Source organism: Diabrotica virgifera, chromosome 3 (assembly GCF_917563875.1).
Source record: "Diabrotica virgifera virgifera chromosome 3, PGI_DIABVI_V3a".
NCBI lineage: Eukaryota > Metazoa > Arthropoda > Insecta > Coleoptera > Chrysomelidae > Diabrotica > Diabrotica virgifera.
In genome coordinates this window covers 227,293,001-227,320,789 of record NC_065445.1, presented here as the reverse complement: position 1 = coordinate 227,320,789, position 27,789 = coordinate 227,293,001, and the positions used below count along the sequence as shown (strand labels likewise).

The 27,789-nt window shown below is 32.4% G+C and overlaps 1 protein-coding gene across 1 annotated transcript; it reads right to left on the bottom strand.

Moving 5' to 3' along the window:
- Positions 1-173: 173 nt before the first annotated feature.
- On the bottom strand, positions 174-27,789 carry LOC114338958 (uncharacterized). Its single transcript, XM_028289583.2, has 3 exons — positions 27,612-27,789; positions 19,000-19,214; positions 174-519 (listed from the first exon to the last, which is right to left on the bottom strand). The coding sequence occupies exons 1-3, from the start codon at positions 27,664-27,666 to the stop codon at positions 226-228; spliced, it is 564 nt and encodes a 187-aa protein (XP_028145384.2). The 5' UTR covers positions 27,667-27,789; the 3' UTR covers positions 174-225.

Genomic DNA, 27,789 nt, shown 5'->3' with positions numbered 1-27,789 from the left:
TCGAAAACATTAAGACTTATGGTTTTCTTAGTACAAACATCTTCGAGAGAATGGAAAAAGCTTTAAAATGGCGCACTACAAAGTTTGATACACTCATTTATGAGAAAAAGAAAAAAATATGATGACAAAATTATCCCCAAAATAGATGATATAGGTTAATAAGAAACAACAAATGATAACAACATTTTTATTGTCTACTAAAATTTCTTCTTACTTACGTAATAATTAATAATAATACACTAGTGCCTCAAACACGTATCCCGTTTTGGTTTTACTATTCGCAGCAAAATACAGTTCATTGTTTTCTGCATAAAAATTTGCGCTGGTAAAAACTTTTCCAATGTTTGTTCTGTCGTTGAAGTGTGTTCTCCCCAAATAGATTGTAGAATTAAATTCGCCCTTTGCTAGTTCCCAACCCACTCTGGCAACATGGAATTCTTCATGGTCAAAAAGTTTCGGAAACTGGTATTCTTTTACTAATATCCATTCTAGTTTTGGGTTGTTAACTGCTGTAAGGATCTAAAATAAATAAACATATATGTTAATTGCAAGTTATTGAGAAAAAACAGACGTCAATAAAGAAGCTCACCTGGATTACATAGACTTACAAAAAGCATATGACAGTGTGCCCCTCAGCAAACTATGGTCAACCCTACATCAAATCAACATTAAACATGGTCTTATCAAAGCAGTCCAAAGTCTGTATAATGGAAGGACTGCAAAATTAAAACTGGATCAAGAATGTCTGAGGGATTTAAGGTCACGGAAGGATTGAAGCGGGGTTGTTGTATTTCGCCTACTCTTTTTAAAACTTATTTGGAACAAGCACTCAAGCTGTGGAGAAGAAAATGTAATGGCTGGGGAATTCCTCTCAATAACGAGACAACACTATACACTTTATGTTTCGCTGATGACCAAATTCTGGTTGCTCAGGATCATGACGACTTGAGTTATATGACGCGGAAGATAATAGAAGAATATAACAAATGGGGTCTCCAAGTCAGGGAACAAAGCAGTCCATTACATTAGACGATGGGGTAGAAATAATTAAACACTGTGATGAATAAAAGTACCTGGGCATGAAGATAACTCAAGGTGGAAGACTCGATGCTGCTATAACAGACAGAAACATACAGGGTAGAAAAGCCATATCCATGCTGAACGGCATTCTGTGGGACCAAACAATATAGGTCTGGATCCCGCGTATAAAAAAAAAGTTGATTAATAGCAAGCTGAAAATTTGTTAATAGCTTAAGAGTGTCTAGTCGGACAAACTTTGATATATAGGAACACTGGAACAGGGGAAGTTTTAATTGTGGAACAGGTTAAAAATTTGGAACGGTCAGACCACGAAAACGGCACATTTATTTTGTCCGACAGGACAGACTTAAACTCTCCGAACAAAGATTAAACTCTCATGCAAAAATCAGACTGCTATTTATCACCTGTCATAATTCCTATCATTTGACATATTCTACATGTTCCACTCATTAAAACGCCCATTTGGTGATAAATAGCAGTCTGATTTTTGCATGGGAGTTTAATCTCTGTTCGGAGAGTTTAAGTCTGTTCTGTCGGACAAAATACATGTGCCGTTTTCGTGGTCTGACCGTTCCAAATTTTTAACCTGTTCCACAATTAAAACTTCCCCTGTTCCAGTATTCCCATATATCAAAGTTTGTCCGACTGGACACCCTTAAGCTATTAACAAATTTTCAGCTTGCTATTAATCAACTTTTTTTTCATACGCGGGATCCAGACCTAATATCTAAAGCGAACAAACAGCTCATATTATACCATACTTAAAAGTGTAATCACATATGGCAGTGAAATTTGGCCACTGAAACAAAGAACGGAGAAAATGTTACTAGTAACAAACATGGACTTCTGGAGAAGAGCAGAAGGCAAATCAAGAAGAGATTGGATACCAAATGAGAGAATACGAGAAATGATGGGAGTCACACATACAATTATTGATGACATAAAAACAAAACAACTAGTATGGTACGGCCATGTACAGAGAATGACTAAACAGATTTTGACATGGACACCACAAGGAAGAAGAAAAAGAGGAATTCCGAGAAGAAGCTGGAGGGAGGGAATTGAATAAGAACTTGAGGAAAGAAAAATCCCTCCAGGAATATGGTTAAATAGAGAAGAATGGCGATTAGGAGTCGGAAGGCGTCGGAGAACGCTGTAAACCGATAGTGGTAGTAGTAATTAATTGTAGTTGTAAATATATAAAGGATTTGAATGAAACTGTTTGCTAATGAATTTTTCATGAAGAACGACGTGCTGGTCCCTGGTCCGTCTCTGCAATCTCATTAAATCTAAGTGTGCGTTGGAAGGGATATCAGCAGTGAGATAGGATATAGAGTCAGGGTGCCTAATTTTAAAAAGGTATTATAAAGTTCCGGACATATCAGTCCATCTTCACTAAAGTGGGAAGTAGGTACTTGCGCTAATAACCGCAAAACCAAGCAGTGAGTGTGTTTAAATTGAAGATCAAGCCGGTAACAGGTATATGTTTTAAAAAAATTGATAGTGTGTAAAAATTCTTTATTAAAATAAGCTAACTACTTTGGGCAATAGCACATGCCTTCATCAGAGCTTCGTCCTACAGGTTATAAATGCCTCAAAGAAGCGTAATTGCAAAAATACAACACTATAAAAAACGTTTAAAAATTTGGATACAGGGCTAGGACTCTGATCTAGGGTCTATCCTAGCCCTGTATCCAAATTTTTAAAAGTTATTAATATGTTGTATTTCTACAATTACTCTTCTTTGAGGCATCTATAACCTGTAAGATGAAGCTCTGATGATGGTATGTGCTATTGCCGAAAATACTTAGCTGATTTAAATAAAGAATTTTTACACACTATCAATTTTTTGAAAACATAAACCTGTTGCCGGTTTGACCTACATAGAGCGGGGTTTCAACCCTTTTTTAAATAGAACTTGAGGGATACGCTCACACCAATGCATTGAGTGGCATATACCCTAGCCTGGTCTATTCATAATATGTCTATGGTAACGCCAATATCAATATCAAGTACAGTAGTCTAGCTATCTTTGTCAGTCGTACGAGTGTGAGCGTATCTACCAAGAGGTGGGAGTAATGGAACGACACAGACACAGAGTACAGCGGCAGCGGCCATCATATGCTAGAGAGAGAAAGCTAAGCGCCGGTAGAGAGAGATAGATAGACCACCGATGAACTGCTCCGCGTTACTCTATTTTTCGTACCTTACCTAATCTATGTATTATTATATCTATGGATGTTACACTTAAAACTCTGACGCATGTTTGTCAAAATGACAATATAATATTACTAGATCCATATCTATACCTATACAAAATACCTACCTACTGAGAAATACGATTCTCGATATGATTACCGCTCCTCAAATACAAAAGTAACCATAGTAATCAAAGTAACGAATACTGTAAATGATTACTTTATACAAAAGTAACGATTTGTAACGAATACTCGAAAGTAACTATAATCAACATCACTACCTGTTTGCCGCAAACTGTTTTGAAATTTCGTAAGTACCTAACCTAGTCAAACTACAACCTGCGATGTATATGTCGCCACCAGTAGTTTAATAATAATTCACCTGTAGGTAGGTATCTCTTTGCCACTAAATTTTTAGTACTAGGTATCTAGTATTATTTTGTGCACTTAACTCAGTTTGCACTATTTTGTCACTTGTACCCCTTAGCATCTAATCCCCTCAATTGTTTTTAGTTAAAAAGAAATATATCAAAACATACAAAAATTAAATAATTGGAAGATTTATTTAAGTACTTTAAAATTTTATGTCCATTCCTCTTAAATAATAGTTCTACTACTGTCGCCAATCAGCATTTTGCCGACTACAACTGCATTAAATGCATAAAATTTTTATCTATAAATCTTTCAATCTAGTTACACATCATTTACACATACATACATTTTTATACTATATTATTTTTGTTTATTTTGAATTACTAAAATCTTTTTAAGTGATAAAATTACTCTAGTAAAAATTTAAATCTAAAATGTATTAAAATGTTATCCTTTTCACGACAAGCTAAATTGCTTGAGTCATACAAAAAAAGCTGTTTATTATCAAGTAGTGTGCTATGAGAATTCTTTCCAATCAGAACTGTAGTTTTTTGGCTTGGTTTTTGTCCTTGTCAGTTTCGTTGCAATTTTAAAACCGCGTCGTGGTTCGGTTTTAGTTTTCTTGAATAATGGTAAATAAATTACTTAAAAGACGATTTTGCGTGAATCTTGAGTGAAGTGAATGTATATTTATATCAAAGATTTAAGTGAACATAAAGTGATCTGTGATCTTTTCAATTCTCATGAGGCAGATTGTGGTAGGTAAGTGCTTTACAAATTATTTAAAATATTTTTACTTTGCTATCGCATTAACTATTGATGCTATCATTTTTTATGCTGAAATATTTATCTTTTTTTTGTACCTATTGTGCTTTCAGTGTTTTAGTAAATCGTTTACAGTATAAACTAACTTATGTAACAAGCTACTATACTTAGATATTTGTACAATTTATACTAGATACTCCAATAATTAGTTAATCTCAATCAATCAATATGTTACATATTGACATCATAGATGTTTATAATATTATAATTTAAAAAGTTGTTCTAATTTAACATTTCAAAAGATTGTATTAGACCGAGATCTATCGTTCTTTGTCTATCCCTTTGTCTATCCGCATCCGGCATTATTAATGTCACATGTCATGACGTAATTCTGTGATTAGATGTCAGTTTAGGAAATGGCTACTGTTACGTAGTCCAGGAAGCTAGCAATATAAAATCAATAGTAGTGATATTAATGTTTTTAATAAAGTAAACGCAAAAAGTAAATTAAAAATTTAAAATTAACCATAGGAGTTTTAGTCCATTAAAATGTTACATTTAGGTTGCATTTCTTAGAGGAGTCAATTTTATTTTTTTTAATGCGTAGGGGGTTCAGTAGAAGCTTAAGTTCAAGTTTTTGGGGTCGCCACCCTTGTCCCCGGCCGCCATATTGGGAAAAGGGGTGCAAAGGGCTTTCGCGCTGTATCTTCTAAACTAGCAATCATACAGAAAATTTAATAACACATAAAATGTAGCAAATTAAATTTTCTACAATTTTATATCTATTACTTTTTATCGTCAAGTGACCAACAAAAAAGTCATAAATAAAAATATGAGAAAATTTTGTAAGAAGTTTCCTTTTGGAGGTTATAACTTTTTTTCCGTTCATTTCACAATAAAATAATATCAGAGCGATTTTGTAGAGGATTTTTCAGTGAACAATTTTCGCTATAAAGTTGTTTAATTTTATTTATTATCTAGGTTTTACAGCGCTCCAATCTTGACCAGATTCTCGAATTCTCATAGGAATACATACAATAAATTAGTCGAGCGGCAGCAATCGTTATGCCGACCACGAAAATCAAATTTAAGGTGAATGACCAATTTTGGTCTATTTTTATGTTTTCGAGGTGGATGAATTCAAATATGAAGTTTATTTTTATCTAGATTTGGTGGAACATGTTCAAAAATCAAATTTTATACAAAAATGCCGAAAATAAATTTTGATGATTTTTCAAATTTACCTTGCTGTATCTTTGGTCGCTGTAAATATTTCCTTTTGAAAATTTTACTGTGTAATCTTTGAAGTATGTAGATAACAATGGAATTTGTCCTAAATATTTAAACACATTAAACAAGGAGTTGTTAGTTTTTAAACATTTTGCCATCATATTTCGTTAGTTTCATGTTTACTTAAAAAAGCTGAGTGACAAACTTTTTAGTTTATAATTTTAACCAACACAACAATAAAATATAATTCATGAAGAAGTTTTTTGGAAAAGTCAAAATATACAATAGGAAAAAAGTTATGTTACTTCATAAACAAGCGGCACACCCCAAAAAACGCTTATATCTCGAGATCCTGACCATGGAGTGGTGAATGGCTAATTTTGATCATGCTTTATCCTTTTGCCTTTCTCCAAGGCATTTGACAGAGTGAATAAGGATATATTAGTTAAAAAATTATCTGCATTAGGAATTCATGGATCATTATTATCATGGCTTGAAAGTTACTTAACAAATAGAAGACAATTTGTCAAAATTCATGATTGCTTATCATCAGAAATTAAAGTCTTATCAGGAGTTCCTCAAGGAAGTCATCTCTCTCCAATGCTTTTTAATTGTTTTGTCAACGATGTTTTAAACTGTTTTTCCGAATGTAAAATATTACTGTATGCTGATGATTTAAAGATATTTAGGGTAGTTAAAGATATAAATGACTGTCTTCTAATACAAGAGAATCTTGAAAATTTTTTCAGGTGGTGTTGTGACAATAAACTGAATTTAAATATTGATAAATGTAAAATAATGAGATATCACAGAATCTTACAACCTACACTCTTTAACTATTCGATTGACAACAGAAACTTAGAAATTTTAACATCCATTAAAGATTTAGGCATTATTTTTGACTCATCTTTGAGTTTTACTAAGCACTTTGAGTTTGTTGTTAATAGAGCTTTGAAGATGCTTGGCTTTGTAAAACGTAGTCTTTCTGATTTTAATAATATAAATTGTCTTAAATCTGTCTATTGTGCATTAGTTAGATCAATATTAGAATATTCAAGCTGCATATGGACACCCTACTACAGATGCCACATCGATAATATAGAGAAAGTCCAAAAAAAATTTCTAAGATTCATTGCATATAAACTAAATATACCATCTGAAAACATCAATTATAGTGAAATTCTCAACTTATTAGATTTATCATCACTGGAAAATAGAAGATCATTTCTTGATTTAGTTTTCTTATATAAGATTGCTAATGGATTGGTTGATTGCTCAACACTTCTTGAGAAGATAAAATATAGAGTTCCTCAATGTAATACTCGTAGTAAAGAACTATTTTTTGTAGACTTTCATTGCACCAATTATGCACAGAACAAAGCAATTGGAAGAATGTCTAAGGGGGCCAATAATATCGATATTGACTTTTTTGACTGTTCATTGCCTAGTTTTAAGAAAAAATTAAAAAAAAATGCTAAATTGTATTTAATATATGTGTGTATATATGTGTGTATATGTGTATATATGTATGTATATATATATGTATATATTTTTGATTTTTCAGTCTTTATATAGTGATATTGTTCTATATTTTAATATGTATTTATGATTGTGATACTACCTATACCTATTGTGATATGTGGTATTTTTGTAAATGGTATTTTGGCCGTAAATAAACTATTTATTTATTTATTTATTTATGATTTTGACATCAAAAATTTGTTTTTTGCTCTTCTTAGGAAGTTTTCAATATGCGGTTGTGTCATTCTTCTTCTGAACCGGCGAATTTGTCCTCAAACAACTTCTTGGGCCGTTTCTATATATGCTTAGGGTTATAAGTTTTATAGTGGGGAGAAAGGTCACAAACAGATTAATAATAGCATAGAAATGTTAAAATCATAATAAATTGTATGAATAAAATATATTTATTGCTAGAAAAGTAAGCCTAACTTTTGTTTTTATTATATCCCTATGAGCATTCGAGAATCTGGTCAAGTTTGGAGCGGTGTAAAACCTATATAAATAAATAGAATTAAACAAATTTATAGTGAACATTGTTCGCTGAAAAACCATCTACAAAATTGCTAAAATCTTATTTTGTTTTAAAATGAACTGAAAAAAAGTTATAACCTCCAAAAGGAAACTTGTTAAAATTTTTTTACATATTTTTGTTTATATCTTTTTTGATGGTCACTTGACGATAAAAAGAAATAGACATAAAATTGTAGTAAATTTAATTTGCTACATTTTAAGTTTAATTAGATTTTCCGTAGGGTTTGTAGTTTACGAGATATAGCGCGAAACCCCTTTGCACACCATTTCCAAGATGGCGGCCGGGGACAAGGGTGGCGACCCCAAAAACTTGAACTTAAGCTTCTATTGATCCCCCCTACACATTAAAGAAATAAAATTGACTCCTCTAACAAATGCAAGGTACGGCTTAAAAAATGTAACATTTTAATGGAGTATTTTATAATAAAGTAGGATGATTTTACCTTCGACATGCAGAAAGCTTGTTTGTTCTTATTAAATGCATTTTTACAAAATTGGTATATCAATATTTGATATTCAACTAGGGTTTTAATATTATTCAAATATTATGCCAGTATGGCATATGGCATAATACTATGACTTCTTATTACTTTGCTATTGTTGGTATATTCTTGACTTCTTTTAGTATTGGTAATCAAAGCCTGCTGATGGGTTTGCTAAACGTTTTTCTTAATTCAGTAGAATGAGAGCCGCTAATTTGACAATTCTCTTTTTCATGTCTGTTTTTCATGTCTGTTTTTGAAGTACATAGTTATACTTCTTTGGGCACGACGGTGAATTTTTACATTCCCAGGCGCATGCGCACACCGACAGTATGGTATTAGTCGCTACATCTTTTAAGTTATGTAGCGCAAATAAGGTGTGCATGAAAATAATATATTATTGGTATTTTTAGTAAATATATTTATTATACTTCTTATGTCTGTGGATTTGTCTTCCTCCTAATAAGTATTATTGAAAATGTTTATTTTCAATTAATGTATCTGTCACCACGATTGTAATTGTGTCCGAGAAATGATCGACTGAATACAAAAACGGTGGTAGCTGATCGGTAGAGCATTCGCCTAGGGATCGAGAAGTCCCTTGTTCAAATCCGGACAAAGTCATATCTTTTTTTTAATTAGTTTAATATTTAATTAATATTTAATTAATATTTAAATACAATACAAAAAACTGTTTAAAGTAGATAAGTAGGTATATTGATTTCGTTGAAATCATAATTTATTTATTTATTTATTTATTGGTACACATCACAAACACCAGTAATAAACAAAAAAAAATGTTACAATGGTAATCACAGGTGATGGCAACTTACAAACTAACAAACAAAACAACAGACTAACAATAACAAAAGAAAATACATATATACACACACATATATGATATAGATCTATATGTTATATAACTTCTAATTGCATCTGAAAATTATCCCAGCCCACCAGAAGTTCCTGAATATCTTTAAAACTTGCATCGAAAAAATCCAGTTCTGGATGCTGGTCTAAAAATTCATTACAAACTCTGAGCATATTATTGATAGGAGATAAACTGTTCCATACAAAAAAAGGTTTCCTATTTATAATTCTCAGCCTAATCTTTGGTATCTTAAAATGTACAAAATTCACCATTCCACAGCTTTTATACTTAAAATTATTTACAATATTATGAACATCACAGACTGCCGATCCCTTCTAGCAGAGAGTCTATCGACTTTGAAATACCTTAGCATTGAATAATATGAGATCATATAAGGGTACACTCTATATTTTTTGAAATAAAGATATCTTAAAAAACGCTTTTGAACCTTTTCAATTAAATCCGTTTTAAAAGCTGTTGTTGGGGACCATATGACTGACGCATATTCTAGATTTGGTCTTACAATGGCATTGTAGAGCCTTATAATTGTGTCAATATCAAAGTCCCTAGAATTACGTATAATAAAACCCAATATTTTATATGCCTTATTTACAATACTATAAAGATGTTTATGAAAGCTCATGTTTGACTCAAAATTGACCCCCAGATCCCTAAATTCATTTTTCCTGTCTATAACTACACCATCTATATGATAATCTTCAATGATGAAATTTAATTTACGAGTAAATGTGACAACTGAACATTTGCTAATATTAAGTGACATCTTATTAATTCTAAACCAACCAGCCACATGACTTAGATCAGACTGTAACATATGAGAGTCTTCATTACATGAGATTGTTCTAAAAAGTTTAAAGTCATCAGCATACAGTAGGCTGGTTGAAACTGTTACTGATGCTGGTAAATCGTTGATAAAAAGTAGGAATAGTAAAGGGCCTAAATTACTACCCTGTGGGACACCTGACTTGGCATTAAACTGACCTGAAAATGTTCCTCCCACCTTTACTATCTGTGATCTGTGAAGCAGGTAAGATTTCATAAAGTTATATGCATTCTCAGAGAAACCATATTCAACCAACTTATTTAAGAGTATGCCATGGTCCACCCGATCAAAAGCATTTGCGCAGTCTGTATATATGACATCTAGCTGTTTTTTATTGACTATTGCATTACACGCATGTTCTGAAAATAGGCAAAGATTAGTAACTGTAGATTTATCTGGGAGAAAACCATGTTGTGAAATTGTTATTGATTCTTTTACAAAATTATATATATTTAAATATAAAATATTTTCAAAAATTTTAGCGACTCCATTCAAGATACTAATTGGTCTATAATTACATATGTCACATTTTTTACCATTTTTATGTACAGGAGAGATCACAGCATTTTTTAAATAGCTAGGAAATCGATTTTGTTCAATTGCTAAATTAAATATAAAAACTAAAGGCTTAATTATAAACTCAGCACAACCTTTATAAATATAAGACGGTATCTCATCAGGTCCTGTGCTCAGGTTTCTTTATTTGAACTATAATCAGTGTCAGTGTCATCAGTTTCTGCATATACAGACTGAAAAAACTGTGCAAAAGCGTTAGCTATATTCTGAGAACCCTCGTAGCTCTCGGTGCCAAATACCATCTTCATTGGTACCCCACTAAGACCTGCTTTTCCTTTTAAAAATCCCCAAAAACTACTGGGATCATTTGTTAGGTTCTTTTCTATATTTTGTTTATATAATTTGTAATCATTTTTTGTTTGAAATTTTATATTTTTTCTGAGTGTTAAATACATACTCAACTCTTCTGCATTTGCCTTACCTTTTTTAACTAAACAATGCAGACGATTTTTTAACCTAATATTTTTAACCAGATAAATGGAGAACCAAGACGGGAATTTTGCCACTGATTTATTCATTTTAACCTCAAATTTTGGTACCGATACATCCATAAAATCATACATCTTTGTATAGAAAAGACCCAAAGACCTGTCCACATCATCACATGTCAGTAGGTCAGACCAATCACATTGCTCAAGTAGCTTATATAACATCAAAAAATCACCTTTTGAGTAATCATATTTATAGTTTTTCATACAATGCTTTTCAGACTCTGATTTATCTGAATGATTTATCTGATATGAAGTTAGATTATATTATAATAGAAGTATAACTTCTTATGTGCGTACAAAGTACACACACACATTCTTTTTTTATGATTATTGATGCATCTGTGCATATCTGGGATTTGTTGAAGTCTCTGATCTCGTTTGTTTTGGCATTTAGTGGTTTTACGGTTTCTTCCACGTAGAAATTGTTGCATTGACAGGGTTTTTTATGGATACAGTTTTTTGACATTTCTTGTTTGTTGTTCGTTCTGGTATTGGACAGGATAAAGCTCAATATGTTAGTTGTTCTGAATGTTGTAACGTTCTACTTGTTCCCAATCCTTTTAAATTTTTCTGATAAACTCTTTACGTATGGTATTATTGACTTCTTTGAATTCCGCCTGTTGTGGATTCTTCAATGTCGTGGAAAAACTTGTTTATAAATGACAATGTGTATTAATTTTTAGTAAAAAAATTTATAGCGGCGGCCCAAGTAGCAATTTTTCGACGCATTGGTTGTCAGTACAAACAAATGCACTGTATACAACGTTGCCTGAGAGCATTTTCAGTTGTTTCGGCCAACGTCCCCTACCCCGACTGACATTACGATGTTACAACCTTTAGTTACACGGGCAACTAATCTATTACCATTGTGTCACAATGATTGTGACAACTACATAATATAACAGTTCAGTGTGGTTCAGTTTTTTAAACAATCACAACGAGTTAAAAATGTTATAATGCTAAACTAATTTACGCCCTGGCCGACTCTGTAGTTGTAGTTGAGTAGTTATCTGTCACGTCACGACCCTTGTGTTGTTCTAGAGGTGTGACACGTTTGCGGCAACTAGGAGAAAAATAATTTACTTTATAACCTTATTTTTTTCTTATTATTATATTATATTTTATTTTGATGGAAATTTTCGATTTATTTAACAACCTGTTTATTTGTTTTTTTAATAGCTGGTTTCCATTCCGTTGTTTTATCAGTAGATTTGAGATTTGATAACCTAATCTTTGTATCAGCTTTCGTAGACAGGGTTGCCAGGTCATTTTTATTCTTTCAGTAGTTTTGTTTTCACAAAATCAGTAGAATCTTTTTAGGCCATGTGAATATACAGTAATACAGTGATATGTACATCCGTCCTAAATGTCCCAAGAGGAATTCCACAAAATTGGAAACCTAATTATTCCAAACCACCAACTGGTAATTACCATTTTTTAGCTAAAACCTACTAAATCAATAACTAAAATATACTTAAGGATTTTTGGGATATATTTGGGATTTTTTATAATAAAAACAACAGCTAACTTAAGGGGATAGGCGCAAAATGTCGTCTGTTAAAATGTTCAATGTATTTTAAATGTTTTAATTTTTTGCGAATCCTTAGAAAACTGATAAGTATTTTTGAAAAATTTAAACGCACAAAGAAAGATTACGTTATTACCGAGGACCGAAAGTCCCTGAAAACTTCTATAATATTTATTTTAATAAGTTACAGGGGTGAAAAAAGAAAAAATTTAGTGTGACTTTTAATTCCAAATATCTCGTTCAAAAGAAATGTTTTGGTTTTTCTAAATAATGCTGTCTTTCATTCTGCGTTTAAATTTTTCAAAAATACTTATTATAGTTTCCTCATGATTCGAAAAAAATGGATCAAATTCTGTTGAAATATACCAAAAATCTACTAAAAAATATTGCCTACTAATGGTTTGTTTTTAACCAAGAGGAGTGATTCAAATTTACCGCGCTGTAATGCTTGTTTGTAATTGGTCCAACTGCAGGCACGTTTACTCCACTCTTATAAAATTTTGACACTAATGACATTTATCAAATTTTGACCCTAGTGGAATTTCATAGGTTAGTTAAGATATACCGGCGATTTTTTGTGTTATCTGTGTTATTCTTTTAATTTTTAGATTGCTAGTCTGCTTTTATATAAAAAAGCAGTCGTTTTTAGAACTCTTTAGCGACGTATTAATATAATATAATATTCATGGATTACCGTTGAGGGCCGACATGATCAACCAAAAAAGAAGATGTATTTGGTTATTATTCTAGTGACTTTCTTAGGCGTGAATCTGCCTTTTAAGTTTACTCCTCCTGGTTAAAAAATAAACTATAGAATTTTTTTAAAAAATATCAAAAATCTATCAAAAAAGTAGAAATCTACTAAATGTGGCAACGCTGTTAATAAGAATGATACACTTTTGACACTGGTCACATGACCTCTGTCACCCAATAAGAGTGTGCGTTCTAAAACGGTTTTGATAGTCGGCGCAGCCGGGTTTGGTTGGCGATTGGACTTCTAAGTCTACTTATATATACCTTATCTACAGTGTGTCAATTTTAAAACTTACAATGGCTATATCTCACGAACAAAAGCTGAAAACGAAAAATGCGTAAAACCGTTTCTAGGATAGTAAGGGGGAACTAAAATGACATGAAAGAGAACTCACTCCCATCAACCCCCTAGGCCCCACCCACCACAACCAAAAATGTTTAAATTGCAAACCCCTACTTGTGATACATCATTGAAAAGGCTATAAAAAATGCTATCCAATCGTATAAATAATAACTATACAGGGTGAAGCAATAATTGTGAGACTTTGGCTTAAATGAAAAACTTAATGAGGTTTTGTTGAACTACAAATTTGATAAAAATGTCAATTAAGTAAATGTTCAAAGTGGCTTCCGTTGTTTTGTAAACAATAATACAGTCTATTTTCAAATTCTGCACGAAGTTTGACAAATGTTTTTCTAGTAATAGGGCGACATGCTTGAGTAATTATTTCTCGTAATTTCCCAAGTGACGCAAGTTAAGTTTTATAAACAACTGATTTAAGGCAAAAATGGCAAATTAAGTTTTAATTAACAAAAAAAAGTACGAGCGGACACTTACCATCTAAAATAATAGTCCGGGAGATAGCACTACAAATACAAAAGTCCTAGTAAGCCAGCTGATATTAACACCCTGCATAATTATTATTTATACCATTGGATAGTACTTTTTATACTAGGATAGTATATTACTTTTTTCTATGGGTTTACCCTAAATCAGTTGTTTATAAAACTCAACTTGCTTCACTTGGGGAATTGTGAGAAAGAATTACTCAAGCATGTCGCCCTATTACTAGAACATTTGCTAAATTTCGAGCAGAATTTGAAAATAGGCTGTATTATTGTTTACCAAACAACGGAATTCACATTAAATATTTACTTAATTGACATTTTTAATAAATTTGTAATTCAACAAAACCTTATTAAATTTTTCATTTAAGCCAAAGTTTTACAAATATTGCTTCACCCTGTATAATTAATATTTATACCATTGAATAGCATTTCTTATAGCCTCTTCAATGATGTATCACAAGTAGGGGTTTGCAATTTAAACTTTTTTGGTTGTGATGGGTGGGGTCTAGGGGGTTGATGGGGGTGAGTTCTCTTTCGTGTCATTTTAGTTCCCCCTTACTATCCTAGAAACGGTTTCAAGCATTTTTAGATATCAGCTTTTGTTCGTGAGATATAGCCATTGTAAGTTTTAAAATTGACACACTGTATGTTCTAAGTTGTCTTATCCGTCTAAGGTTGGTGATAAGGTATTTTTTTAGTAATACTGGTAATATTGTTTAATGCGCCATTTTGGGTTTACTTGACATTTTTGGGATGTAAAGAAAATGAAAACACAGAATATAAAAAATGCAGGCATTTTCTGATATCTTTAAAAGCACCATAAATACATTAAATTTATACAGAACATCTTTAACATAAATTTTGACTTTTATATTAAAATTTGATTTTTTAAATTTGCATATTTTTTGTCAAAAATGTCATAAAAAAAGGAGCGCGTGTGTTTTTTAAAGGTGAAATATCCATATTTGACGGTAATCTGAGATGCGTTTATAAATTTCACATCAGGTAATAAGTCTTTTATGTATTTATATAAATTTAAATACCTAATACGATGTCAAAATAGTTACCATTTTGGTTTTCGCATTCACCATACAGGTGTTAAAAATATAGGTAAAAAAACATAACTAGTCTGACTCCTTGAGCAACCATTGCACGCGCAGGTGCTTTTTATAGTCGCTTCAGTTGTCTAATGCAACGCGTACGAAACGATGTTGCTTAAACAGGAGGTTGCCTAGGCAACGTTAAGACAACTCAAAAATCGTCCACCAAATCAGTGCAGAATAGGGTCGTCTTCTAGGCAATAACAACGTTGTAAGAAAACGTTGCCACGCGGTAGATAACGTTGTCGCGTCGACAAATTGCTACTTGGGGGGTTTTTCTACCTCAAATGCATTTTTGTTAGAGCACGTGCTTCGGACTTTATCTAACATACCTTATTCTTCTTCTTCTTATACTTGTTGTAGATCTGTCGATCTGTTAATTCCGACGTTGAAATATTTCTTGAAAGGTAGACTGCCAGCTATATCTCCATATTTTTGGTGGTCTCCCCGGTGGACGCTTGCCTGCTGGTTTTCCTTCTAGCGCAATTCTTGGTAGTCTGTGCTCCTCCATTCTTTTTACATGACTGAACCATTCTCTTCATCTTTGCCTGCCCAATCTGACTACATCTTGCACGCCACATTGTTCCCTGATGATGTTGTTTCGTATTATATCTCTTCTTGTCTTCCCTGCTATTGCTCCTAGTGTCTTCATTTCGGCTGTTTGTAGCATGCTTTTGGTTTTATTGGTGTCTTCTCTTGATTCAATGCCATAGGTCATAACATGTCTGATGCAAGTTTTATAAATTCTAACATTGCCGTCCATTCTCATGTGTGGGTTATTCCAGACCACATCTCTCAAACATCCGGACAAGAAAGCGGCCTTGTTGAATTGTCCTCTTAGGTCTCTGGCTGGGTCAGGATAACTTGATAACTCTACACCTAGATATTTAAACTGGTTTAGCTGTTGTATGGGTTTCCCCTCTACCACAAGCTTGCACCTAATTGGGTCTTCCCGCAATGGTAATGAATTTTGTTTTCTGCGTGGATATGTTCATGTTGAGTTGTCGACATGCTTGATAGAATCGATAAAGTTGTCTTTATAGGTCATCCGCATAGCACACTATATACTGATTCTACTGTGGCCGATCCCAGTTGTAGCGATTCCACATCTTCTATTATTTCATCCATTAGCATATTGAATAGAAATGGACTGAGGCTGTCTCCCTGTCTGATTCCTCCTGGTGTTGGTATGTTGGCCGTAGTGGTGTCGTTTGTTTTAATTTTTGTCGTGTTGTTATTGTTCATTTGTTTTATGACTTCAACAATGTTTGCCGGTATCCTTTTTGCTTAATTTTCTTTATTATATCGCTAAGTCTGACTCTGTCAAATTCTTTCGTTAGGTCTACGAAGCAAATATATGCAGGTTTGCTATATTCTATCGCCTTCTCCTCTTTCACTTGTTTCATGACAAATATTGCGTCCGTCGTCGACCTGTCTTTTCTGAATCCTTGCTGTTCTTGTCTGTTCTTTATCTGTGATTCCAATTTATCCTTGAGTATGTCTGTGAATAACTTCATTGTCGTATTTAAGAGAGTTATTCCTCTGTAGTTGTCCTGGCATGATCTTTGTCCTTTCTTAAAAATCGGTATTCTGATACTGGTGTGCCAATCTTGTGGTATCTTTGTTCTGTCTAAGATTTTGTTAAAAAATGTGAGACAATTAGTGAGTTTCTGACCGCCGTATTTCAGCAGTTCGTTCGGTATTCCATCAGTCCCTGGCGATCGTCTATTCTTTAAGATCTTCATTCTCGCTTCAACTTCAGTTTCTTTAGTGATATACTTGTCTTCTGTTTTGTAATCGTGTTCGTGATTGGCGTCTTCACCTTTGTAGAGTTCTCTGAAATATTTTCGCATGTCTCAGTTAGTATGTATGTCAGTATGTTAGTATGTCTGTACAAATTCAGTTACTGTTTTTTTTCTGTTTTTTCAAAAACTTTCAAAAGCATTTTCAAAACTTTCCTCTGTGCGTCATAGATGTCGTGATCCATGTCACTTGTGAACTTGATCCAATGCTCTCTTTTTATTACTCTTATTCGCGAATTTATTCTGTTTCTTGTTTGTAGATGGCGCGTTGTTCCTGCGTTCCAGTGCTTCTGTAACACATATAGCATTTTCTCTTTTGTTCTGCGGGTTCTTTGTCTTCTTGACAAAACCATGGTTTGTTGATTCTTATCTAACATACCTACATTTCATAATTCCTTTTTTATTTAAAACCAAAATTTTATTGTAATTTATTTAGGTAAGTACAAATTAGTAGAATTAAATAAACAGTTGTTATAAATATTTGACGGTTAAAAGTCATCACTTTTCTAATTTTTAAAACAATTATTGTCATTAATGTCACTGAATGTATTTTTTCATAGCAGCGAAGGGCATCTGACGTAATATACTTGACGCCGGGAAATTATCAAAACTTCAGTTTAATTTTTATTTCTGTAGCTTTCTATGAATGAAATAATCGTATATAATATCACAAGAGAGAAAACTTTACCGGCAATATTTTCGACTGGTATGAAAGTTTGTTGCCTGGCAGTTTTCGCGAATTAAATTTTGACTTAAATCACGAGACGTCAGTCGAGTGATTTTGTCAAAATTTCATAAGCGAAAATTACCAAAAGGCAACGAACTTGAATGAAACCAGGAGAAAATTTTGCCGGTAAATAATTTTCTCTCGAATGATATTCGACAAGACTATTTCACGAGACAATTAATGCACGATATCAACGAAATATATAATCTTTATTTATTTGTTATTACCAGACACTTTCGTGACGGATCTGTCATAATTTTGTCGCTGAGAAATCACGTCGCTAAGGAGTTTTGTCAGTAGAAAACGATGCGTTGTTATGCCGTTTTATCAAAGGTAATACCACGAGTCCTCTAAATTTTATCGATAAATTTTTTTGTTTTCACGAAAACTTCTTTATTTGGTAAAATTACGAAAACAAACCGAATGATAAAATCACGAGTCCGAAGGACGAGTGATTTTATCCATTTCGGTTTGTTTGAGTGATTTTACCCTAAATAAAGAAGTTTAAGTATGAAAACGAAAAAATTTATCAAGCAAAATTTAGAGGACGAGTGGTATTTCAAAAGATTATTTTGTGAACCAATATGTATTATTAGTAAATACGGGCATCTGTAAAATATTTTTAAGACGATTAGGATCAATGTCTTAAGTAGGTTATAGATAAATTATTTTATGATTTAAAAATGGACAAATTTATTTATTATATTGTTAATACATAAAAAACTGTTTAAATCGAAAATGAACAATTATTAAAAACACAATTTTTATAACTAACATGAGATTTTCCAATGTCGTTCGTAACGTATTATGTGAAATTTAGGGTACCTTAAATTTTATCATGGAAGAGACTGTTTTATCAAGGAAGAGGCTGTTTTATCAGTATTACACTCAATGATTGGCTAGAACGACGCGTGGTGATTGGCTGAAAAAGCAAAAACGTCAGAATTTGACAGGTGAAAAAAATAATCAGTTAAAAACAGTCTAGTGAAATAGTCGCGTTAATTTAATTAAACATGAACAAAATAAGATAAATTTGAAATAAATTAGTAAATAATATCTAACTATTAGTTCATTGCACGTATTATAAATTATAATATATTATAATGCCATATTAAAAGTTATGCTACTTTCCCGCACGCCGTGCGGAAAAGTGCAACTTTAGGAAACGAAATGCGTGCGGTAAAGTGGCTGTTTTAGCACGGCCGTAGAAAAATTTAACTTTCATTACAATCAATTGTGCCTTAATCCACATAATATTTATATTAGAAACGCCACAAAAAAAGTTCCAGAACCTGTTTAAAATAAAAGATGTAATTACCTCAATGTTTTCTGTAGCTGTGTAAACTTGATTAAAAAGGACGGTATCCAGAGATACTACACCAGGATTAATATTTCCAGGAACAAATCCTTCAGCCCTATTCGTGATTAAATGCACTCGTCCGATATATACTGTATTATTATCAGCATCCATACCAGCTGGCACTGCATCTTTTGGTATTTCTCCATTGTAACTCACCCATTTCAAATAATCCTCTAAAATTATTTAAAAAGGAGTAATTTTAATTAATCTTAATAGTCCATGTGGTGAGACCGCTCCCGTCTGAAAAACATTTCTAATTCGGCTTTTCTGTGGATTCATATTCAAAAAAGTCCCCTTTAAACTAATCTGAAGGGTGCCGGACGGAATTTTTGGACAGAAAGACAGAAAGAGTTAAAACAATGTTCTTTAACATAAGGTCACCTTTTATTGCTCCAAAAGATACATTTTTGGGTTTTTTGGGTCGTTCTAAACAAGAAAGGTATCTTCTAGTTTTTCTCAAAAATTGACAGTTTTCGAGTTATAGGCGATTTCAAATCTAAAAAATGCGAAAATACGCATTTTCGAGGCTTAAAAACTCATATTTAAATTAGTATTTTTAAGGGTGCCAATAACTTGTATTACAGTTTAAACATTCCTTTTCAAGATTCCGAAGAGTGATCGGGACTAACTTCAATTTATACTGCAGTTTTTTAATTGTTAATTATGCGTGTCCATCCGGTTTTTTTGCCGGTGCGGCGCGCACTATTTTCAAAAATCTCCTATTTTCCTCCGAAAATATTTTTTCTAGGTTCTTTGGGACATTCTAAATAAAATAAGTTTCTTGACCTTTTTCTAATAGTTTTAAAGTTATAAGCGATTTAAAATACGAAAAATGACAAAAACACCATTTAGCATTTTAAATCGCTTATAACTTTAAAACTAGTAACTTTTGAAAAAAATGTAGAATGTCTCAAAGAATCAAGAAAAAACATTTTTCGGGGGAAAATAGGAAATTTTTGAAAATAGTGCGCGACGCACAGACAAAAAAACCGGATGGACACGCAAAATTAACAATTAAAAAACTACGGTTTAAATTGAAGTTAGACCCGATCACTCTTCGGAATCTTGAAAAGGAATGTTTAAACTTTAATCCAAGTTATTGGTACCCTTAAAAATACTAATTTGAATATGAGTCTTTAAGCCTCGAAAATGCGTATTTTCGCATTTTTTAGATTTTAAATCGCCTATAACTCGAAAACTGTCAATTTTTGAAAAAAATTACAAGATACCTTTCTTGTTTATAATGGCCCAAAAAATCTAAAAATATACTTTTTTGAGCAATAAAAGGTGACCTTATGTATTTGTTTAAAAAAATTGTTTAAACAATTTCTGCCCAAAAATTCCGTCCGGCACCCTTCAGATTTGTTTAAAGGGGATATTTTTGAATATGAATCCGCAGAGAAACCGAATTAGAAATGTTTTTCAGACGGGAGCGGTCTCACCACATGGACCATAACGATAAGTTAGGAAATGAATAAATGATATGACCGGAGAATTGTTTTTATTATATCAGAAATATTTTGGAGTAGTTTATAGTCTTGAATAGATAGTCTTAAAGAATGTTATGACCAGTTAGTTTCTGACACTTGGGTGTAAGACCTTTGTACTATACCTCGTTTGTTTCCTTAAACTCTAATGAGTCATGTGACCCCAACGAAGAACATTTATGAAGACCGACTTGTACAGAAATTTTTAGTTATTAGTCCTCATTCTAATTGTATTTAGTGTAAGAATATGTCTGGAGTTCGAAACCACCAAAATTACCACCATGTTAGCGATTTTGACAGAGGTATAATAATTGTTGCCTATAGAGATATGAGTTTGCCGTAACGCGAACTCCGTCACCGTGTTAATTGTACGGCAATGAGTGTTTGTCGTGTATGGATTAACGAAGGTAGAGGAACACGAAGCTACTCCGCGTCAAATCGCTAACCAATGATTTGGATAGACCTGTTAATATGCGTACACTATACCGTCGCATTGGAGCCTTTGGACTGGGACGTCATTCCGCCATGACGTTGATGATCCATCAACGTTTGAATTGGTGGAAAGAACGGCAGCATTGGGAGGCAGAATGGCGTAATTTAGCCTTCAGCGATGAATCGCGATTTTGATAAGGAATACATGATGGTCATAGGATGGTAAGACGCCGCCGTGGAGAGCGACGAGATATCGGGTTCGCTGTTGAGAGGCATGTACACAGGACATTTCAAGTAATAGTTTGGGGGACTATTGGCTATGGTAGCCGATCGCCAGTAGTCTGGGCTGATTATCGGAGAATAGGCCATTTTTGAGAAAAGTTATTTACCAGCAATTTTATTGCTGGAATCGAATCTTATGATTGTATATATTAATAATATAGGTATGCAGTCCACAGATAGTGTGCTACTTTTTTTATAAACAAAATGGAGCCCGAGAATCGTGTTTTTTTCAATTTTTGCTCTATAACTCAAAAGATTTTAACTTTACACCAAAAACACTCAAATAAAAATTCACCGCAATGAAATTCTGCATAGAGACTTGTTTTTTCCGATTTACTTCGATGAAAACGTTTCCCGGAAAAAGCGGGTTTTCCCAACAAAATCTTTAATTTTCAACTAAACTTTTAGATAAGTAATTGCTAATCAGTAATTAAATAACTTGGTAATAAAAAAAGCCCTTTTCGTATAGATTATAATTCCAGAATCCGATGGAAATTGAACAAACAGTTTAGCAACAATTGAATTGTTAATTAAAAATTTACGGTCGCTATAATAACGACAATAATTGTGATGCATAAGAATAACTATGATTTTTTCATAAAAAGACACTATAACTATCTAATTTACTTTACGGAATTGAAATTGGACTATTTAAGCGGCATCAGGAATATTTTTAAAATTATAAAGAATTTTTTGGCTTAAAAACAAATAGAATATCTCCAGAAATAATAAACTAAATTAAATTATAAAAACAGTATTAGAAAAACAACGGCACGACACTTCTTTTAAAAGAAAAAACGTTTAATTATAATAAGTAGTTCCTGAGATACAACCAGTTAAAGTTGACCGGAATTTACGGCAAAGATATAAACAACAGGATCATAATTTTCAAACCATCACCTTTTTATTTTTGTCGTCTTTCTTCATGCCAATTTTCATATCCGTAAAATACTCATAACATGTATTATTATAATAAAAACTATCGATAATACGTGTGAAAATTGCCAAAAATAGTCCAATTCCAATCAAAAATTAGGTTGGAGAAAATGTAACCCTCAAAGTTCAAAATCGGTATACGTTAAAAAAATGCATTTTCTCGGCTTCTCATGGAGCAATTTCCTTCTTTCTTTTTTTGTTCCCAAGTAATTCGAGTAGAGCCATCGAACTAACGCATTATTAAATGTCAAACTTGCTTTTGTTTTGTTATAATAAATTAATTTATTTATTAAAACACAAAATTTTAATTTGTTTAAATAAAAATTGTTTAAATAATTATACAGCTTTATAATGAGAATATTTATGTCTTTAACTTTAAAAGATACACTTGTAGTAAGTTTATCTAAAAAAAGCCTACAACTGGAAAAAATATGTAGTTTTCTGTTCTTATAAATAAATTAATCTATTATAACAAAACAAAAGCAAGTTTAACATTTAATAATGCATTAGTTCGATGGCCCTACTCGAGTTATTTGGGAACAAAAAAAGAATGAACGAAATTGCTCCATGGAAAGCCGAGAAAATGCATTCTTTTAACGTATACCGATTTTGAACTTTGAGGGTTACATTTTCTCCAACCTAATTTTTGATTGGAATTTTGCTATTTTTGGCAATTTTCACACGTATTATCGATAGTTTTTATTATAATAATATATGTTATGAGTATTTTAAAGATATGAAAATTGATGTGGAGAAACAGGACAAAAATAAAAAGGTGATGGTTTAAAAATTATGATCCTATTGTTTATATCTTTGCCGTAAATTCTGGTCAACTTTGACCGATTGTATCTCAGGAACCACTCGTCACAATTAAACGTTTTTTCTTTTTAAAAAGAGCATCCTGCCACTGTCTTTCGAGTATCGTTTTCACAATTTAATTTAGTTTAAAATTTACCGAGACTGTTTACTGTTTGTTTATAAGCCAAAAAATTGTTTATAATTTTAAAATATTCCTGAGGCCGCTTAAATAGTCCAATTTCAATTCTGTAAAGTACATTAGATGGGTATAATGTCTTTTTATGAAAAACTCATAGTTATTCTTATGCATCATAATTATTGTCGTTATTATAACGACCGAAAATTTTTAACTAACAATTCAATTGTTGCTAAACTGTTTATTCAATTTCCATGGGCTTCTGGAATTATAATCTATACGAAAAGGGCTTTTTCATTACCAAGTTATTTAAATATTGATTAACAATTACTTATCTAAAATTTTAGTTGAAAATTTAAGATTTTGTTGGAAAAACCCGCTTTTTCCGGGGAAAGTTTTCGTCGAACTGAATCGGGAAAAACACGTCTCTGTGCAGAATTTAATTGCGGTCAATTTTTATTTGAGTGTTTTGGGTGTAAAGTTAAAATCTTTGGAGTTATAGAGCAAAAATTGAAAAAACACGATTTTCGGGCGCCATTTTGTTTATAAAAAAAGTAGCACACTATCTGCGGACTTTGCATACCTATATTATTAATATATACAATAATAAGATTCGATTCCAGCAATAAAATTGCTGGTAAATAACTTTTCCTTGTATTTTGCTAATTAGCCCAGAGTACAGTTGTATTTATTCGAAGTAGTATGACATAACCGCGTTCTGTTGATGACATCTTTTAAACCAGTTTACTGCCTTATCTAGATGGCCATTAGCACGTCTTTTTTCAGCAAGACAAGGCTCGTCTCCATATTGCTCGTCGAACTATGGATTTTCTCCATGAAGTTGGCGTTAATATTTTGCCGTGGCCACCCCGTTCACTGGATTTCAATCCAATCGAACATATGTGGCATATAAGGGGAAGGAGACTCTCCACTTTGCACCATCCTCCACAGACTCTGGCACAGTTAATCCAAGAAGTTTAACTTGCTTGGAACGAGGTGCCACAAGCCACCTTCGATCATCTCATTTCGCCAATTAGTACGTTCTTTAAAGGTAAACTATTGCAAAACCTCTAAATTTTAAAGAACCGCTTGGATTGACATGAAATTTGGCATACACATAGCTAACAAGTCAAAGAAAAAAAGTGATATTGTGTCGATGTGTGCTTCTGCCCTAGGGGTGAAAAATATATGTTCGAAGTAAGTCCGGAAATGGATAAAATTACTATTTCTAAGCAACTTTTGTTCTATAAAGTTTTTTCACCAAGTTAACATTTTTTGAGTTACTTGCGACTGAATATGTTAAATTTTCTACAAAATAACCACGTTTTCAAACGGTTTTTCGCAAACAACTCAAAAAGTAAGTATTTGGTCAAAAAAAAATTCTTAACAAAAATATAGCACGTAAAAAAGTGAAAAACAGGGTTTATATATTAGGTCACTATGCCTAGTAGAAGCAGAGTTATAGCTAATAAAACTAGGTTCATATTCGTCAAATTCCAAATCAAATATTTTAACGTGCCATAACCAAAAAACGAAGCACTTTTTTGGGGAAAACTCATTTTAACTTTTGTAAAGTGTTTAAAAAAATGCTTATTTTTGTTTTTTAAAATATTTTTTAGCATCAAAAATAAAAGAGCTGTAGTTAAAAGGGCTTGAACGAGTCACTTATCACGAGTGTATGTAAATTTAGAAACACCGAATCTTAACCAATTTTTGTCTTACAGAAAAAAGAAAAAATACAAAATATTCAAAAAAGTAAAGCCGACTTTTTTATTGTTTAAGATTTTTAGTATCTCTAACAATTTTTAAATTATTTTGAAAAAAAATCATTTTTTTCAAAATTAAAATTTTTAAAAATTTTACTTTAAAACCAAATTTTTGCAAAAATAAGCACATTGAATCGATGAAACTTACAGATTGTATAAACACAACATAAGTAAAGTAACTTGTGAAGCGGTAACGATTAATTTCATATAAGTTGTAACGATTAATTGGGGGGTGATATTCCTGATTTTTTTGCCAAAACAAAAGGGACCAACTTTATTTTGAGCGTAACTTGCTTACATTTAATGCTGGAATTTTTTTTTATAAAAACAAAAATAAAGCTTTTTTAAAAACTTTAAAAAAGTTATAATGTGTTTTTCCCAAGAATGCTTCATTATTTGGATATTTCACATTGAATTATTCTATTTCGAATTTTACGAATATGAACCTATTTTTTATTAGCTATAACTCTGCTATTTTGCTAGGTATAGAGACCTAATATATACACCGTTTATTCACTTTTATATAGGCTATAGTTTTGCTAAGAATATTATTTTAATAAAATGCTTACGTTTTGAGTTATTTGCGAAAAACCGTCTAAAAACGTGGTTATTTTGTTGAAAAATGAACATATTATTCACTTGCAAATAACTCGAAAAGTATTGATTTGGTGAAAAAACTCTATAGAACAAAAATGCTTAAAATTAGTCAGTTTATACAATTGGGGACTTATCTTGGACATATATTTTTCACCCCCAAGATGGGGTGAAACCCCCCCCCAGGGTAAAAGCACACATCGGCACCATATCACTTTCTTTATATGGCATGTTAACTATGCGTATGCTAAATTTCATGTCAATCCAAGCGGTTCCTTAAAATTTACAGCAAAAACCGTGAAAGAATGTACTAAATGCCTAGACAAGTACATACAGTAGGAAAAATGAAAGAATACCCATGAACGAACATATAAAACACGCTGTATTTTCCTTTCACCGTGTCACACAAAAGATTGGCCAGCGCAAATACATTAGTCCGTTCTTTAACGGTAAAATATTGCAAAACCTCTAAATTTTAAAGAGCCGCTTGGATTGACATGAAATTTGGCATACATATAGCTAACAAGTCAAAGAAAAAAGTGATATTGTGCCGATATGTGCTTTTGCCCTGGGGATGGTTTTCACCCCCTCAAAAGAAGTCAGGAAATTGATAAACTGGCTAATTTTAAGTAACTTTTGTTCTATATAGTTTTTTCAATACGAGTATAGTATATATCAATCATTATCAAAGGTCATTGGAATGCCCAATCAGAGCAAACTATCCGCTGTCCTGCGCGTAGCAACAATAATTAATGTTTATTTAAAAAAATTCCTGACGCCGTGGTGTTAATCAATTTTAATTTTTCAAAATGGCAAATGAAAGGTACAATATACTTCTATACGTAAAAAAATTTCAACTTGCTATCTGCTTTATTTTCAGTCCTGTAACATTTTGAAAAATGAATTTTTTTTACGAAAGCTGGATTGCAAAATTTATTTTGCAAAATATATTGAACCGATCTTAATGAAATTTACAGTATTGTTTTGCTGTATCATAAAGTTTTTCTGGGTGAAATATGAAGGTCCTAAGTTTAGCATAAATGGTTGAAAAACGTAAAATACGAATACTTGTTTTTGTATGTTTTTTTTGCAATTATTGCTATTTTGCAACAAGGGTGACTACTCTTTAAATTTTGAACCAATTCTATATTGTAGGAAATTTAATTACGCAACTTTTATGTTAGTACCACTTTTCTCGGAAATGAATACTTTTAAAGTTATAATCAAAAAACCAAGAAAATAATCGAATTTTTCCTTAATTTTTTGATATTTTGATTATTTAAACAATGTTCCGGACCTTTTTGAGAGGGAGGATAACTCAATTATTATGATTTGATTTATTTTCAAGCAATTTGTGCAAAAAAATTTGAGTCACCTCTCAACGTCCAAATGTACTAATATTTTTACAGATGCGCCCTGGTCTACGTATAAGGCTGTATAGAACATTGATAGTCCCCGTTCTCACATATGGATCAGAGGCATGGACGCTAACTAAAACAGATGAATCCGCTCTGTCGATTTTTGAAAGAAAGGTGCTACGTAAGATATTCGGAGCGGTCTGTGAGAACGGAATATGGAGGCGTAGATATAACTTTAAACTGCAGAATATCTACAAGCATAAGTTTGGTGGAAAAGATATTATCACTATAATTAAGCGAAACCGCCTGCAGTGGGCAGGACATGTAGCCCGGGCCCCTGAATCGAACATGATAAAAAAGATTCTAACAGCGCAACCCGTGGGAATGAGAAGACGGGGTAGACCAAAGCTGAGGTGGATGGATGGTGTAACACAGGATGCCGAGAAGATCGGAGTCGGCAACTGGAAAATGCAAGCAAGGGACAGAACAGAATGGCGTAGAAAGCTTGAGAAGGTCGAGGCCCTCTAAGGGCTGTAGCACCAAGATGATGATGATGAAATAGGAAAAAAGAATAGTTGATTGGAAATACCATCAAGGGGAATAATCAACGATAGTATGAATGTTGACTACAAGTACCTTAAGAATTGGGATACAAAAATAAATATTCCTATAAATTACCAAAAAAAAAGAAGAAAACAAACAATCGTATGTTGATCTAATGAGTATCACAATTTAAATAATTTAAAAAATAATGATCTTTGGTCAATTGTGACGTACCTACCTTGGTTACCGTAGACTAATGCCAGAAGGCTTAGACTTAAAACAAATGTCTTCATTTTTAACTACACAGTTGCATCAGCAAGAATAAATTACTAGACTTTAAACCGAATTTATGCTATTGATTAAGCAGATAATCAATTGGTTTATCAAGTCTACAATCTTATCGGTTTCACTTTAAA

What these genes read in the sequence shown, in the direction of transcription:
- LOC114338958 (XM_028289583.2), bottom strand. Translation starts at nt 27,666, where the DNA reads ATGAAGACATTTGTTTTAAGTCTAAGCCTTCTGGCATTAGTCTACGGT. An exon ending in ATTAGTCTACGGTAACCAAG is followed by an intron (nt 19,215 to 27,611) that starts GTAGGTACGTCA and finishes AAATAATTTTAG; the next exon opens with AGGATTATTTGAAATGGGTG. An exon ending in CAGCTACAGAAAACATTGAG is followed by an intron (nt 520 to 18,999) that starts GTAATTACATCT and finishes TATTTATTTTAG; the next exon opens with ATCCTTACAGCAGTTAACAA.